Here is a 16,531-nt window from a genome sequence, read left to right as displayed (position 1 = left end):
GACTTATAATATTTTGTAAACAAAAGGTGTTAAATGATAAAACAAATAACAGAGAAAGGCAAATTTATTTTACTAAAAAGGCCGTAAGTGAGATACAAAATGTTGGTCAAAATATTGTAAATTCAAGGGATATGGTTAGAGGATTTTATTATCAGTGATTCTAACACCAAAACAGCATGTTTGGATAATACATTAGAACATAGTCAAATAATGTGTCATCTGTCATAGCTGATCAAGTCCTGTCAGTTAGCCCTCCAGATTTTTGTAAACCCAAGTGTTTAATTGTTCAAGCAAAAATTGTTTATGTTGGCAGAAAATGTTTGATGGAAAAGCCTATGGATTTATAAGAAACTATTAATGATACATTTGAAATGGTATTTTACTTTTGATGCAAATTAAGTACAAGATTCTCAGGGATGCATTTGTAATAAAAGGAAGTTCAACTTGTCTCGCTATTACAATACTTTAAAACAGGCAACAGTTATAAAATACCAATATATATTTAGGACAGTGCAGTATAAGATACTCGAGTCGTGACCTTCTGGCTGTTACTGTATTTTAAAACAAAAAACAGTTATAGAATACTTGATATATGTTTAGAACGACGCAGTGTAAGATACTTCATTGCTCAAGAAATCTGAACTTATTAAGGAAAGTGAAATTGCTATGGAATTACCTTACAAGTACAGTAATTGTAATTAGCATGGAATTACAGCATCTTTCATGTAAAAGGGTGCATCCATCAGTAATTCTGAAACAAGGTTTTGCAATGAAGTTCTTCAGGTATAGTATTTAATTCAGTGATCACGTTAAAGTGCTTAATAAATACAGTATTATCAGTGTCAGTACACTGACATTGATAATACTGTAATCATAATCTTAATACTGTACACTGTCTACTGATAAAACTCAGTAAATATGCCCTTCTTGACTGTCATTGTATCTCGTCTTCCCAATTCATTTAAGGTTGTTGGTAAATGCTAGTGCTTCCTGTTTATTTTTTTTTTTTTACTGTATGTTTAAAGACTATCTTCATTAAATTTGAAGGCAAACAATGTCAAAAGTTTGTCACTAAGCTTGTACGTTGGTGGAAGAGGGAGATATATGTGTTGTTCAACGCATGTGGTGACATTGTTGAAGAGAACGCTCGGTTTATATTTGTAGACTCTAGTAGTGCTCGATTAAAGGTTTTTGATCTTAAAGCAGTGAAGATTGGAGTAAGATAAAGCTAAAGAAGCTGGACATCTAGCCGGGAAGAGATCAAAGCGAATGCTTGAAAAGGTAGAAAACAAAGTACCTGGGGTTAAAGGGTCACTACAGAGAACCTATAGTACTCTTATGTGGCCAAAGAGGCAAAGTTAAATTTGATTCTCCGGTAGCTACTGATATTGCAAGTTTGTTAGTAAATACTGCAAAAGAAATGAAATTTTTCTACCGTTGATCTTTGCTTGGCCACCTTCCAAATCTCTTAACTATGATATGGTTTAGACCGTATGGCAGTGATGATAAAGGTGGAATCCAGGTCTTCACTTCTGTGCAAGTTCCCCACGTGCTGAAGGAACCAAATTGTCCTAAGAATCCCCTTTTCCATATGTTATGGTTAGATAATGACATATATAATAGAACTGTAGCATTTCCTTTGTGTATGTGAGCTTGTGAGGAGTCTGAAGGAAGCTTTTCCATTAGCCTGTGTAGAAGATTATTGGACAGTAGAGCCACTTGTTACAGTACAGTGAGTTTCATTAAGTCTAGCATCCTATTTCTAGATTTTCTTAGTCTTTTAAAAGTTAAATTTGTGTTTTAGCATCTTACAGCAGGTATTTTGGAATGTTGTGTCTCTTTATGCTGGGTGATGTTTTTATAATCTCCACAGTGTGGTATCCATGAATGTTTGGAAAGAAAATAGCTGTATGTGGAGTATATGCCTGTAAATCATTATTTGGAGCAATGTTGGTGACATTTTTAGTGCCAACAGGTAGGTTGCAGGATAGGACTGTACTGTTCAATAAATTCTCTTCTAGACTTATGTATTGTAGAAGTTTTGCAAAGGCCTGAAAGTAAACCCACATCCATCCACTATGATTTTTTTTAAAAGAAAATGAAGTATCTGCAGGTTTACAGATAAAACAGTTTTTCATTGGTTGTGATGGTATTTGACACTCATTTTTGAAATTATTCAGCACAAAAATGATATTGTGATGAAAAATTGGTACTAAGTGGTGTCTTCAAAGAATGGAAGGTGGTTTCATTTTATACATCCTTTCAAAGGTTGGCAGTGGATGAATGAGGCTTTTAAGTGAACTTCTGGTGTACAGGCAGTCCCTGACTCATGGTGGCGGGTTCCGTAAGTCGATTTCCGCCGAAAGTCGGTGCTTATTAATTAATAGGCGCCGTAACTAGATACCTATTCTTGATAAATATATTTGAAAAAGCGCCGTAAGATTGGGATGCCGTAAGTGGGTGCCACCGTAACTTGGGGAAGCCCTGTACTAAGTGTAAGAGATGATCGGCTTGTGAAATGTATAGTGCTGGGAATACCTTTATACTGTAATGTAAATCTTGAAAAGGACTTATAAGATTACTTAACTACTCTTACTGCATAAAAGGAATCCTCTCCCTTCTTCTTAACGCTTCCGTATAAAAAATTAATTTCGGTAACAGTTTTAAAAAGGAAATACTGTACTTTAGTTTCGTGAAGGTGGTCTTTGTACAGTATAAATACATATGAGACTAGCAGAGAAGAAAACTACTACAAAAAAGGAGAAGGCAGTCACGTATGTAGCCACCTCCATTTTGGATAAGTGCAGTGGGCTGTCGAAGGTCTTCGGGAGCCATCCTTTGTTCGCCCACCAGTTTTGTCCTCCAATGATATTGAATCCTGCAAAGCAGAGTTGGCAAGATTAAATTCAGTTGCAGAATGCTGTAATCTGTAATAAAATAGGATGTGCTTATTGGAAAGGAATTCATAGTCAGTTCCAGTGATTGCATACAGTATTGTTACAAAGAATATGCATTATTGTAGTTCTACATGTATACATACTGAAGAAAAAAAGTGGTAGAGTGCATTTTGTTGTAGAAAGCACGTGTTCAACACATGTGAACCTTATACGTTTCAATGTCCTTTTAGTTGCTGATGGCATAGGAAGCAGCCCATTCAAAACTGACAAGGAAGTAAGGGTGGGTGTCACCTGTTGCTAACTCAGTAGAAATTATAGAAATCTCATTGCCATATTCACTGCTAGTAAGCCTTCCCCTTGCCAAAGTGATTTTATCGTACCTTTGAATTGGTCACATTCGTCTGGCCTGTGGATACTTGATGGTGCCCATGTTATTCAATCCATGTATGAGGGAATGTGGGGTCTGCACTAACAGTTACACTGTACGTATGATGTGAATGTATCAGATTTTAAAAACAGAAGAAAAGTTGCAAATTGAAGTTTGGGGGAACTGCTTTTAAAAGCCAGTGCCCTGGTATGAGCTTAAACTTGTATTTCTGCATGTCAAATAGTTATGCACTTGTAGTTAACTGTTTATCTAACTGTTTGGTCAGTCTTGTTAGTTCATGAGTTTTTGTTGAATGAAATGAAACTTGTAACACATACTAATTGTAGTTTGCATAAATTTAACTATACTGTACATTATAGAATTTTAAAGACTGTTTTGAAATAAACTTTGCTTTTTAAAAAAAATTATAGATTTGAACAAAAATCAAACAAATTAGTGTATAGATGGTAAATTTAAAGTTTTAACCATTAGCAGACCTTTGTAATGTGGTAGCCTGAATATTTTTACCAAACAGATTTGATTTGGACAAGGTAATTGACATGTATTTTCTTGAAGTGCTTTAGTTCTAAGTGCCACCAAGGAAGGCCATTGGGACGCTAGATAACAGGACCAGACCAGCCTTTTTCTGGAAGCCAACCAGGGAGGCCTGTTGGGCAAAGGAATCTGGGACCATGCCAGCCTCGATCCAGGCACTACCAAGGAAGTCCATTTGGGCATGAGATGCACACATATCTTATTTGCTTGTTTCACCCACAGAGGCTCACTCCCCCTTCAATGTACTGAAACTTGTTCAAGAAGAGGAACAGTTCTACATAGTGTGGATGTATTTTATGGTTTGGTTAAGTTATCTAAGTGCTTAAAAAAGATAAGTAATACTTTCTTAGCTACTTTCTATGTTGATATATACTGTATAGTACACTCTTAGTGATCTACTTCATTCTTTTTCAATAAAACTGTGCAGTATAAGCTTTTCTTTATGTAAAAGAACTATGGAAAAACAGCATTCATATGTTTTCCATTCTATTTAGGTGAATAACATCCAGAGCTACTAGTAAAGTCATTTTGTCCTTAATAGTAACAGATGGAGAGTGGCATGCCATTTATCATAGTATTCTACTTCTCTTTTACATGCAGTAATTTTCCTTAATTTTAGTTTACCTTCAGGTAGTTGTTTTGGGTAAAGTTTTCAACTTTTTTAACAGTGCTCTTTTCTCTGCACTGAAGGTACCTACATATCCCCTGAAAAAAGGAAGTAATATTCTATGCTTGAGTGATATTAAACACAGTACAGTAATGTGTATTGGTGCCTAGAATAGGCTGCTAAGTGCAATTAAGTCATTTGAAATGTGGTTTTGATTTTAAGATGCATTTTTCCCCGCCAAACTTTAGCAAAAACTTTGCAAAGATTTATGGTAATGCTCAACAAGTATTTAGCAAAAATTTGCAAGATTTATGGTAACGCTCAAGAAGTGTCAGCAAAAAATATGCAAAGATTTATGGTAATGCGCAAGAAGTGAATACTGTATCTGACATACCTGAAGGAGGTGGTGTAGGTGCGGTAATATTATCTGGTTCAGGAAGCACCTCAGGCACAGGAGTAGTTGTGGTTACGATAACTTCTTTCCTTGGACAAGAACAGCGACTTCCACACCTTGGCTGGAGTATGTCCATACGTCCAAGTATAGCCGACGTTTCGTCTGCGTGGCCAACCTGATGCGTAAAAGGAAACGTTTTTTGAGATTATAAAGACAGCTATACACTGTTAGTAGAATTCTGTATATATTCAAATCAACTTTGTACTTTTTAGTTGTAGGTAAAGCTCTCCAAATAATATCCTTGTTGAAATTTTAGTCCAATCATGCAGGTGCACTGTCAAGTACAAATACTATCAATAAGAGATTATTTTTAGTGTTTGAGCTAAGTTTGAAATCATATCTTCATGCAATATTGCTATCATAGAGGTCAGCTGAAGGCTGCAGAAATTTTCTGCACCTTTCTAGATACTGTACTCCTATATCATCGTAATTCAGTGGTTATAGTGTTAAGTCCAGATGCTGCGTACAGACCTGTGTTATGTTGCCCAAGGTGCCATTTGACATAAACTTGACAGTATATCGTGGGAAGTCTTCACTTCCAGGATCAAGATTTGCATCGAGAAGATCTGGGAAAGCTGTTGATGCTGCGGCATGCAATGATGCTTGACTTAGTGTGTCACACCATTCTTGATATTGGAGACCTTTGACTCCGTTGCAAAGCCCACCACTAGTGCCACACTTTGCGACTTGTGCTTCACGTAATGCCTCAGCGTATACAAGAACTGCTGCAATGGCTGCTGGTGCACTAGCATCGTACCCAAAATCTGAAGGCTCGCAAGCATCGCACTTTGACATCGCTGCGACATATTCTCGTCTTGGTCCGTCGTCTCCGTAGAAATCTCGTTCCAAGTAGGATACGTACTCGGGTATCGTTGGTGCTGTCCGCTGTAGAATAACTAGAGGGGTTGCAATACTCTCCAGTTCAGCAGGTGGGACAGGCCCTGCATTGTCTAGCATTAAAATCAAGTCAGCTGGACCTCCTGGCGCCCCAAGTGTTCTTGCTAACCTTTGAGCTTTATCCCTTGTTCCCAGAATAACTATAGTACCTGGACCCTCTTGAAGTACTGTGGCCATAGCTTCCTCATCACCAGCTTCTAGTGTCATTTCAACACAGCGATAAGCATCTTCAGCAGCTGCACTGAAGTGTTCAGCCATGGAACGTCCTTCCTCGTCAGCCGTGTGCACAATGCTGAACGATTGCACTTTCATCGCTGCTAAGACATGCACTGCAGCCTGTGGATTTAACAAATAACAAACATCACTAAAGAAACACTCTGATTACTATATTAAATAATGATTACTGGTAAGTAATATTTAGCACGTTATGGAAATGCTAACATCCATGTGCGGAGTGTTCTTACCTTAGCTGATCGTTGTGGGGCAGGAGTTATGAGATTGATCGTATCAGTCACTACCACCGTGCGAGGCCCATAAGCAACTACAGGAGCTTGTAAAGCTCTTGTTGCCTTACCAACGGCTGCTGCAGATGCTGCATCTCCTGGGCCTGTGAAAATTGTAGGATACTGTATTAGTAAAACACTTGATTCTTCTGATTTACAGTGTGGTAAAAGGTATACATACACAGTTATTAGCAAGGAATTGGTTCCTACCCTTACAGCACATAATTGAATGCACATATGAGATTGAACCCTGTATAATACACAGTTTTAATATGTATATTATACATGTATGCTTACATTAATTTTAAAGATACTGTACTGCAATATGTTTATTAAGAGGAAAAAAATAAGTGATGGCCAACTTTTTCTCTTACTCTGTTATTAATTTTAGTGTTGAGGGCTGTCATTACTACTGCCTACTTCTTTAGTGTATAGTACAGTATAATACAGTAATTTATATTATTCTATATTATATCATAATAATAGATGTTATTTAAGATAATATCAGTAAAGGTAATACTGTACAATAATCATCACCATCTACTCTGTTTCCATATAGTAAAATTTACAGATGCTGAGTTTTCATATAAGATGGGTTATATAGAAAGTATGAAAGCACATGTGAAGAATTTGTCAGTAAAAACTATTCTCCTCATAATGACTCAATAAATGAGGGAACAGATGCAAAGAAAAGTATTCTATATCAAGTGAACTTGTATAGAAATCACCAAGTCTTGAATAACCTCTAGAGACCCTTCAAGCCAAACGTTAATTTTCCAGGTTGCTTTTGCATTAGGAGGGATGTTTAGTGATCTACGTCATTCACATCAACATTAGACTTTAGTTGGCCTGTTTTCATTCCAGAATGTGTTGCCATGATTCAGGTCCTCAGAGAATAATACTCTACTAGATAATGTGTTTCAAACAGCCAGCCTCTAGAAGTAGTATTTCCTGGGTATAAATAAAAGAAAGGCATTATCCTTTTGTAAGGATTGATGTTCACATGGTAAGCACAGTGAGTGAATTCTTTTCTTTTAAAACCATATATATTTGTTATTCCGGTACAATATTGTTAGTCGGCTCTTCAGATTCCAGTCAGTACTGTACTCTTGTACTAGTGTTTAGTCAACTAATTCCTGAAATTCTCTTCCAGATCTTTTCACTGCACCTTAGGAGTAGTTGGGAATATGTTTTAGGAATACTGAATAATGGTGTTGAACCTTTCATGTGGTAAGTTTCTACATGATCAGTTAGTCTCCAGCTAGAGGGTCCTTTGTAATTACTGAATGATTTTTGTATATCATTCTCAAAGAGTAGCTGCACTGCTAAAACTCCCAATTTCTTAAATCATGTGAAGTGTCAACAACATCACTTTAGTATTTTCATTTACAGTATTCAGAACATACAGTTTACTTTTATTTAATGACCCGAGAGACTGAAAATATAGAATTAAATGCAGTACTGTACAGATTGTTAATTGATTCATAGAGAAGCTATGATTTTTCTCTCCTTCTTTCTAGTTGTGTTGACATTTACCAAAACCCTGAATTTTCTCTCTTGATAACGTTATGGTGATGCTGATTGCTGTACTTGTTATATCATTCTTATACAGGCCAAATGAAAGACTGGGTATATACACCCAGTGTTTTATTTCTCCTTGTGTACATCTGCATACATACATCACATGTTCTGGTGATTTCAGGCATAATGAAAATTATATATATGTGGGATCAGGGGCGTCATTTCAGATTTTTGATGGGCAGGCAAAGGCGGTTTGGTGAGCGAAGTGAGCCTAATCACCTGGGGTTTTTTTGATTTTGAGCTATTTCATGTGCTTTTTGAAGCGCACAAAATAGATAGATAGATAGAAAGATGTAACTTAATGTGATGACACATTTGAAGTTCGGTAGGAATAATGGAAAACCAGCTGCTGTTACTTCTTGGGGCTTGGTGGGGTGAGGGGGGGCAAGTTGAGGCTTGCGGGGGGCATCTTGAGCCTTGGGGGTGGCAGTTGCCCCCCCAGCCCCCCTAAATAATGCTCCCTGCATGGGATTCATTTGCAGACATGAATTCATAAACACACACACACACATATACATTGGGGCATGAATCCAATTCATTGCATATAGGGGCCCTAAACTATATGCTCTATAATAATGTCAGTAGCAATAATATTTATAACAAATAACAATCTAATTGTTACAATGCTAGAGACTAGACTAACTAATTGTTACAATTCTAGACACTAGACTAACTACTTGTTACAGTTCTAGAGACTAGACTAACTAATTGTTACAATTCTAGAAACTAGACTAACTAATTGTTACAATTCTAGAGACTAGACTAGCATGTTAAATAATAGAATATTTAATGCCAGAGATAGACAATAAGAACATACATTCTTTGACAGTGGATTAAGACATCACTGATGGATTTTATTAGTAAACATTTACCCAAAAAACCAAGAGAAAGACTTGGAATACAGGACCGGGCATCAGATGCGAGGGATGCCAGTGCCAACTTCACGCTGCGTGCCACTTCACCGCAGGTGTCGACAACACGTAAACCTGAATTAGGGAAGATTCGATGAGTAGGTTGAGAAGGTACTTTAATTTTCAAATAATTTGGTAATTTTTTTCAGTTAACTAAGATACTGTGTATTATATATGCAAAGCATACCAGTAGAAATATTTTTTTGGTGGAAAAAGTAGAGTAAGGAGGGTAGAGATCTAGGACAGTTGGGAATTCTCTGGGAAACTGCACAAGACAGAACAAATGGAGGGAACCTATTTCACATTTAATCACATGGAGGGAAGTGTTAATGTAAAAAATAATTATGGTGATGACGATGATGTTTCTCACTTACCAACTTTGACTCCAGGGACCAGGTCTAATTCATTGACTCTGTTCACAGCTATCTTTGTTGCTTCAAGAATTTGGACCTCTGTCATGCTGATCTGAAAAATAGGTGAAAAAAATTGTCTTAAATATTAGTAATCCTTGGATTGCATGATTGATTGAGTGACCGTCTCTTTCCTTCTCTCTACTGGTAAGCTTCAGAATTCTCTTCCTGCTTCTGTTTTTGATGGCATAACCTTCCTTCCTCAGAGATGAAGGCCTGTTGTTTCCCTTGTAAATGAGCCTAATCTTTCTTTCTCCCCTCTTTCTTATTTTCTTTGGCCTTGGGCTAAAATAAGGTCATCAAGTTGACCTTTGCACTTCAAAAATGTTAAGCAAATATTAAAAAGTCATGTAATATGGTTAGCTTTTGTGACTCAACTTAAAAGAAACCTTTACAAATATGTTATCTATTGAATACAGTATTATGTGTTGCAACTATATTATACATTTTGACAACTATAACTCTGCAGACTTTTTATGTTTGATCGTGTCATAAAGTCAGAAGTTCATTTTCTGGATCAGCAAGAAGTTAATGAAGTTTCAGGAGGTGGTGAGCCAGTTCAAACACATACAAGAAAAAATGTACATGTTAAACAGGTACTGTACGTGCTAAAGCCAACTGCGTAATTTGCAATATTAGTTTTGTAAGGAGGATATTGTACTATACTTTGAAACAAGTTGACCCAGGATGCTTCTGATGACCATTTGTTACAACTTGGTCAGCATTTAATGCTGTTTCCATCTCAAAATATGCAATTCACATATTATTTAGGGTCACACTACCCACCTTTTGTCTCTCACCTTGTCACAGTGTTCTCCGCGGTGCAAAGGCAACAGTACAGTGATGACTGCATCGCCCCATGCACTGTAAGCCTCTCCATCAGCCACTGTCAGGCACGCCCCTCTACAAAACCTCACCCCAGTCTGCACTAGGAAGATCATCCATGCCAAACGTACTGCTAGAGTGGACATACTGTTGGGGGGAAAAGAAAGTTCATAATTTTTCATTCATTCTTTAATGAAAGCAGTGTGTAGTCGACAGGTTAAGGAAAAAAAGTTAAGTTTCATAATGTTAACCACAGTACAGACTTTGCAGTACAAAAAATTCCATCTGCTATGAATGTGAGAGAAGTACATTTGGAAAATAACGAAGGGATAGTTTTATTTTTTTCATACCAACAACTTTAGTAGCCATATTTGAAGTCCAGTGCTTACAGTGGTTTACTGTATAGTGAAATATTGTAGAGTAGTTTATCTTATTCTTAATTACATTCATTCTTATGGAATAAGCCTTAATAATCCTTCCTTGAGGAGCAAGTTGACCCTGAACAGAACAACCATTCACGGATAAAAGATTAAAATATGACAAAGAGAAAAGAATGAAATCAGACAGTTCACAGGGACTGATAGATAAACGACACAGGACTATGGATCATATGAGTAGCATTACAGCTCAGTTTCCAGTGAGAAATCCGTTACCAGGTCATCGGAGCAAACAATATTAAGATAAGACTTATATCTCTCTGTGGTGTGACATTGTGGCACTTCGAGATGCTTGGAAAATTAAGGAAAGAGTGGAAGAAGGCCTAACAGACTATCTGAATGTTTATGTAAATCGTGGTGACCATGGTAAGGAAAAGAGGACCCCCATTTCGAGCAATTTTCCCCAGAAAATGAAGGACCCAGCATTCTGCTGACATCCACCTGGGATTAACAGTGCTCCAGTAGCGGTACAACAACAAGAGATTTGGAGCAAGTTTCTTTCATTACATCATCATGGGAAGACCTATAAATGAAACGTATCTTGCTAGTAGCACTGGATTACACATTTTTCAAGTGGTGTAGGCTAGAGAAGTGAGCTAGGAAACGATGGTAACGCCAAGCATTACCATATATGGTACTCAGAATAAGTACTGCATCAGCAATGCACAGTGTGCTGTGAAAGATATGGTGTCGTCCTTCCATTAAAAAAATTATTGTGAAACTTTTGATTAACATTGCAAGTGATGATTTGTGAACTGTATAATACAGCAGGTACTTATTATGTAATTATCCCATCAAATACGTTGGTAACCTTAATAATACCAATTTTTTTATCTTTAAGAACTTATTACCAATTTTGAAGCTCGCTAAACCTACAATAGTGCACATTTACTCATTCGTAAGAGCCCCTGTTACGAGGGGAAGTATGATAGAAGTGAAGGGTAAAATGTGTGCGTATGGGGTTTTGACATGCTACTAACATGTCTTCCGTGTAGGTGTAATAAGTGGTTTAAATGCTGTGGAGGGTTGCTGCAAATGGGGTTCATCCACGATTCGACCATTACAGTATGAATGTGATAATTATGATGACCGCGTTCATTTTCATTGGGGGATATCACAGTTAGGGGAAACAGCTTAGTGAAGTGTATAAATACACACACACACACACATTATATATATATATATATATATATATATATATATATATATATATATATAATTTATTATGTATGTATTGTCTATATAAAATGTGATGCAGTCAGTAGGCCTAGTTTACTCCACTGGTTGATATACTGTGCAGTATACACACACACACACACACACACACACACACACACACACACACACATATATATATATATATATATATATATATATATATATATATATATATATATATATATATATATAGTCTAGACGTTTTTATCTTAATCCTCTCCCCAACAGTTACATCTTCACTGAAGATCTGAAAATTTAAAATTCATCAACCAGTGGAACAAACTAGGCCTACCGCTTGCATCACATTTTATACAGACAGTAGGTCTATAATTAAATTTGGGCCGCTTATGAGCTTTGACTTAGAGTGGAAATTTAGAACTTTCTAAAGAAAATCTGTATTGAGATTTTCCCTTTTCCATTAAAATTATAGACGTTTTACCATAGCTTAGGAATGTGCGCTAAGTAAGTGCTTTTTAAGTTGGGCGTCTTAACGTGTGTCACCGTGTCTGGTGATCTTACGAGTTCATTCATAGAATATAATTTTGTGTCCAGCATTTCTAATTTTGAAGAGAGTAGATCCGAATTAATTTTACTAGAATCCCAATAGACTGTATTTTAATTTAAATTTTCATATACCTCTACAGATTTGTGCATTTATCCGGAAGTCACATTCAGGATTATATGAAGTTCAAAGTTTCGTTACTTCGTCGATATAAAAGAGCCTGTTTACCAGTCTATGCTGTAAGTTATGAGCTGTTGTTTTTGTTATCTTATTGTGTACCAGTTTCGTATCTCGAATAAATGTGTATGAAAAATGTAAGTTATGATAGAAGTATTAATGATGAAAAACCGTGTTGTTAGTCATTGTACTTTGAGACACCTACGCCGTGCACCGCTGGGTTTGGTAGTATTCATATGTATGACCAGTCATGACGGCGCTCATACGCTAATTAAATAAATAACTAAAGACAGAATAGAGCATGAATTAAAAATTTTCTGGATACTGGATATTGATGAGGTGGTTCAAGTTCCATGTTAATCAAATCTTATAACCTAGACTACTAAGCCTCAGGCACATGAAAGGGAATCACATAGGCCTAGTTTGTTAGAATGACAGGCCTTTGCAGTGCTTTTATATTTCGTGGGTATCAACGCATCTCGTTATCAACGTCCTCGGTTACCGTAAAAACCAAATGAACTATTCGTAATGAAAGGAAATAACCCTTTAGAAATATGTTTGTCTAAAGTTACTCAAGTATGTAAAATCCTTGTGATTATGTAAAAGTCTTGTGCATTCACAGTCTTAGAATAACGTAAGCGTTTAAATTAACTGTTTTATTTGATTAATGCGTGTAACTATGGTAATTTGAGAACAAAACTTGATCTGTGCAATTGATAAAGAAGGGATTTTCGTATCGTAAAATTTTCAGAAACGGGACAGTGATAATAAGTAACAAACATCACAGTAAAGTAAAAGCTTTTAAACACACAAGTGCAGATACACTTTGCTCAGACTGCCACAGTTAAAAGTTTAGCGTCGTATTGATCTTGGACTAGTAACGGATTCACGACGCATCTGTGCAGAGAGATACAAGAATTATTTCTCGAAATCAATAGACCAGCGTATTTAAGCACTCAGCTCTAGTGTACCACTCATTCGAGATTTAACAACTGTGGACTTTTCCACCTGTTTTTCAGTCTTCCGAGTTGCAAGCTGTTACGTCTAGTCTTTTAAAAACTGCATGGCTTGTGAAAGGTCGCACGCTTTTGATTGTCGTTTCCAGGTTAATTGGTGAACAATCGATTTTAAAAAAAGGAGAAAAGAGATCAGCTTTCCGTTGATGTTTACAGGAAAGTTTGATTTAGTATTGTGTAGTCTACACTTTGCCGCTGGGATATTTCTTCACTCTTGCATCTTAGTGTAGAAAGGACTGACTTACGTCAGCTTTTTCTCTTGCCAATATCTGTTATTAAATTAGTAGACTTTCTAATCATATGGGACCAGTTATTAAGATGATTGTTATAACGTTATTTGTGCTGTTGAATTATAACACTGACGTAACTGATTGTGATGAGACACATTTTCCTTGCGTTTTATTATTTAACCGACTTACATGACGGCCCAATCTCTCCATAGGGAACGCATTTTCATTCTCATCATGACTGTAGTAGGTCTACCTTTCCTTGCGCCAAAATTTTGCAGCAAGTAAATTCTTTCGCTTAAGCGTATTCACTAAAGAAATGTAGAGTAAGCCTGCTTACAAGGCATATTTAAATATTCCACAACAAGAAAATGTTTGGAATTTTTAAAACGTCTATTTTAGTTCAGAAGGGTTGTCCGCACACCGATCGTGAAACCGGTTTTCAAGACCTGAGCCATTTTTTTTTAAATAAACCCGGTACTTGAGCGTATCAGCGGAAGAGTGACAGTCAGAGTTGGGAAAACTTGCAAGATGTATCATTTTGCACTTTGTTGCATAACGTTTAGGAAATCAATGAAAGAGGACGCTATCATGAATAGCAGGTTTTTGTATCTGTTATTGTGTGCTTTACGAAGAAAATAATTAATTAACATGTGATATACGCTGTTCTGATTATATTTCCCGGAACAGGACAAGATAGACCTATAGGTACGGTTAAACCATCTACGTACGAACTTAGCTTGTTCCCCTTAATATTATACCAAAGCTAACGCAAGGCGTACTGTCATTGATATTATGATTAATAAGTATTTTTCCAGTTGTTATTTAAGGATATCATCTAAACTATAACGTAAAGCCACCCAGTTAACTGGTACGCAAATACCATAGTAATGTTGATATAACTTATTTCCAGGCTAATTTTGCTGATGCAGTAATGTTATAAGGTATGCGATGCTATTTTTATGCAATACTTGCGTTTTTGTCATTATCCTCCGAGACCGCTATTTACTTCAAAAGCAGCTCTCTCTCTCTCTCTCTCTCTCTCTCTCTCTCTCTCTCTCTCTCTCCGTTGCTGATGTGTATTTCACATGACAATTGGGGAATAGTTAGTCGTTGCGACGCCAGATCACAAACTGATTACATTGTTGGATAAAAAAAGAACTACATATCTATCTATCTACACATATATATATGGGCAAATATTTATACGTAGGTTTTACATTTCTCTCTCTCTCTCTCTCTCTCTCTCTCTCTCTCTCTCTCTCTCTCTCTCTCTCTCTCTCTCCGTGTTCGCTCAAGTGTCAATAATTGTCTTATTGATGATTGTTCACTAATCGTATATTATGGCAATAAAGCTGACGTTTTCTTTCAAAACTGATATTACGTTTATATTAATTCGAAGTCATAATTATTCTTTTGACACGAATCTGATCTACTAATATATCCCTTTTGTCTGCTTGAGTATCTTGTATTATCACATTTAAAGATAATGAAAAATAATTTTTGATAAAAAATAATTTTTCGGTATTTTGGTGAATGTTATGGTCACTAACAAAAACATTAAATGGAATTTTAGTGATCCTCCAATCGCTCACAGGGCTGCTTTCCTGAGCAAGAGCCTGTGCTGAGTAAAGCAGGTTTGGTGTACTATTAATTACGGGTATGTTTTAAACTTCAGTTTAAATAAGTTTAAGTTCACTTATTGTTATCATTTGATTTCACAGCTGCTTTAAACTTGTTTGCGATCGCGCACCCTTTATAATTTATATAGATACGATTGTTTACACGGCTTTGAAGCCATATTTTTGTTTAATAATGTAACGGAAATGTTGTGGCATTTTATTGATTAAACAGATGTTCGTATTGTATTTTAATATATACAGAACTATGTAAAACACCTGGATTTTGTATATATATGTAAATAATTATCCAGTCAAACTCGTTCTTCGGTCGTCCACAGTAGACCTAATCTTATCTCCAACTGAGCCTAATGGAAAACAGGATTCAAACTTTGAAAAATCAAAGCGTGATATTCACCTGGCCGTAAGCGAAAGCTCTGTGTGCGACGTCGTGTTAATGATAATCCACGTTAATTGAGAACGAACACTATACCAAGTCAGGAGGCAATGCCCGCCAACATTCTTGCTTCAACTAAGGAGATACCGCGAGCCAGGTTAATAATTGTTATGCAGCCTTGCTGGCGGAGGCGGCGTCGTCGTCGTCGGTGAGGTTGGCAGCCCTGACAGGCAGGCGGGCGGGGGAGGCGGGAAGCCATAAGCAATGAAGGAAGTTCTTTTTGGTTCGACTCACATGATTTCTTAAGACCGGTGTTAATCTGAGTTGCTTTTTGAGATATCGTTGTCTTTTTTGCATCTCAATGAAGGGAAAGAGTCTTTTTCTTTATATACAAGTAAAAATTAAGCCTCTTTCTTATTTTTAGCAGCATAAGACCCGAAAAAGTAGAGAAATACTTTTGTTATAGTTACGTGTAGCGATCCCATTTGTACCTTGTCGAACCGTGCAAAAAAGAGAGAGAAAAAAAAGCTAACGTTTGTGTTCTTTCTCCCTTTCTTTACATTTTTTCTGTAAGCAAGGAAACTCAGACGTCAACAGGTTTTCTGTCCACGCATGTCAGTAAAAGTGACTTATTTTCTTTCATTTATTTTCTTGTTATTTATTTCCTGCTCCTGGGTCGTAAAATGAAGCTTTAAATTCTGAAATTCATTTTTGGAAAGTGGTATTAATTTTTCGCTGCTTTTTATTATTGGACATTTATAAATGCATGTATGTATATATATATATATATGTATATATATATATATATATATATATATATATATATATATATATATATATATATATATACTGTATATATATATATATATGCGTGAATAGTCACGTGAAAACGCTTCGTACTGAACTTCTGCCTGTCATTTTCCTGTGGTAT

The 16,531-nt window shown here is 36.4% G+C and overlaps 2 protein-coding genes across 4 annotated transcripts in view; one reads left to right on the top strand and one right to left on the bottom strand.

Moving 5' to 3' along the window:
* Nucleotides 1–46: 46 nt before the first annotated feature.
* On the bottom strand, nt 47–15,863 carry LOC136828124 (metabotropic glutamate receptor 3-like). Of its 3 annotated transcripts, XR_010849936.1 has the most exons (9): nt 15,622–15,863; nt 9,983–10,154; nt 9,147–9,237; nt 8,734–8,847; nt 6,242–6,384; nt 5,352–6,113; nt 4,821–4,995; nt 4,444–4,524; nt 47–2,878 (listed from the first exon to the last, which is right to left on the bottom strand). XR_010849936.1 is itself a non-coding variant. In XM_067085917.1 (8 exons), exons 2-8 carry the CDS (start codon nt 10,151–10,153, stop codon nt 2,685–2,687), a joined length of 1,650 nt encoding a protein of 549 aa, XP_066942018.1. In that variant the 5' UTR covers nt 10,154; nt 15,622–15,863; the 3' UTR covers nt 47–2,684. The 3 variants fall into 3 exon arrangements, 2 of the variants coding, with proteins under 2 accessions (XP_066942018.1, XP_066942019.1); XM_067085917.1 differs by lacking the exon at nt 4,444–4,524; XM_067085918.1 differs by lacking the exons at nt 4,444–4,524; nt 15,622–15,863 and having other exon boundaries at nt 9,969–10,106.
* The window catches only part of boss (bride of sevenless), a 37,155-nt gene continuing 32,754 nt past the window's right edge, over nt 12,131–16,531 (top strand). The window contains exon 1 of the mRNA XM_067085914.1: nt 12,131–12,403. Within this exon, the coding sequence (XP_066942015.1) occupies nt 12,344–12,403 (60 nt within the window). The 5' untranslated portion in view covers nt 12,131–12,343. The remainder of the gene's footprint in view (nt 12,404–16,531) is intronic.

Source organism: Macrobrachium rosenbergii, chromosome 42 (genome assembly GCF_040412425.1).
Source record: "Macrobrachium rosenbergii isolate ZJJX-2024 chromosome 42, ASM4041242v1, whole genome shotgun sequence".
Taxonomy (NCBI): Eukaryota; Metazoa; Arthropoda; class Malacostraca; order Decapoda; family Palaemonidae; genus Macrobrachium; species Macrobrachium rosenbergii.
The sequence above is the reverse complement of the archived record's forward strand: the minus strand, read 5'-3'. Positions and strand labels throughout refer to the sequence as shown.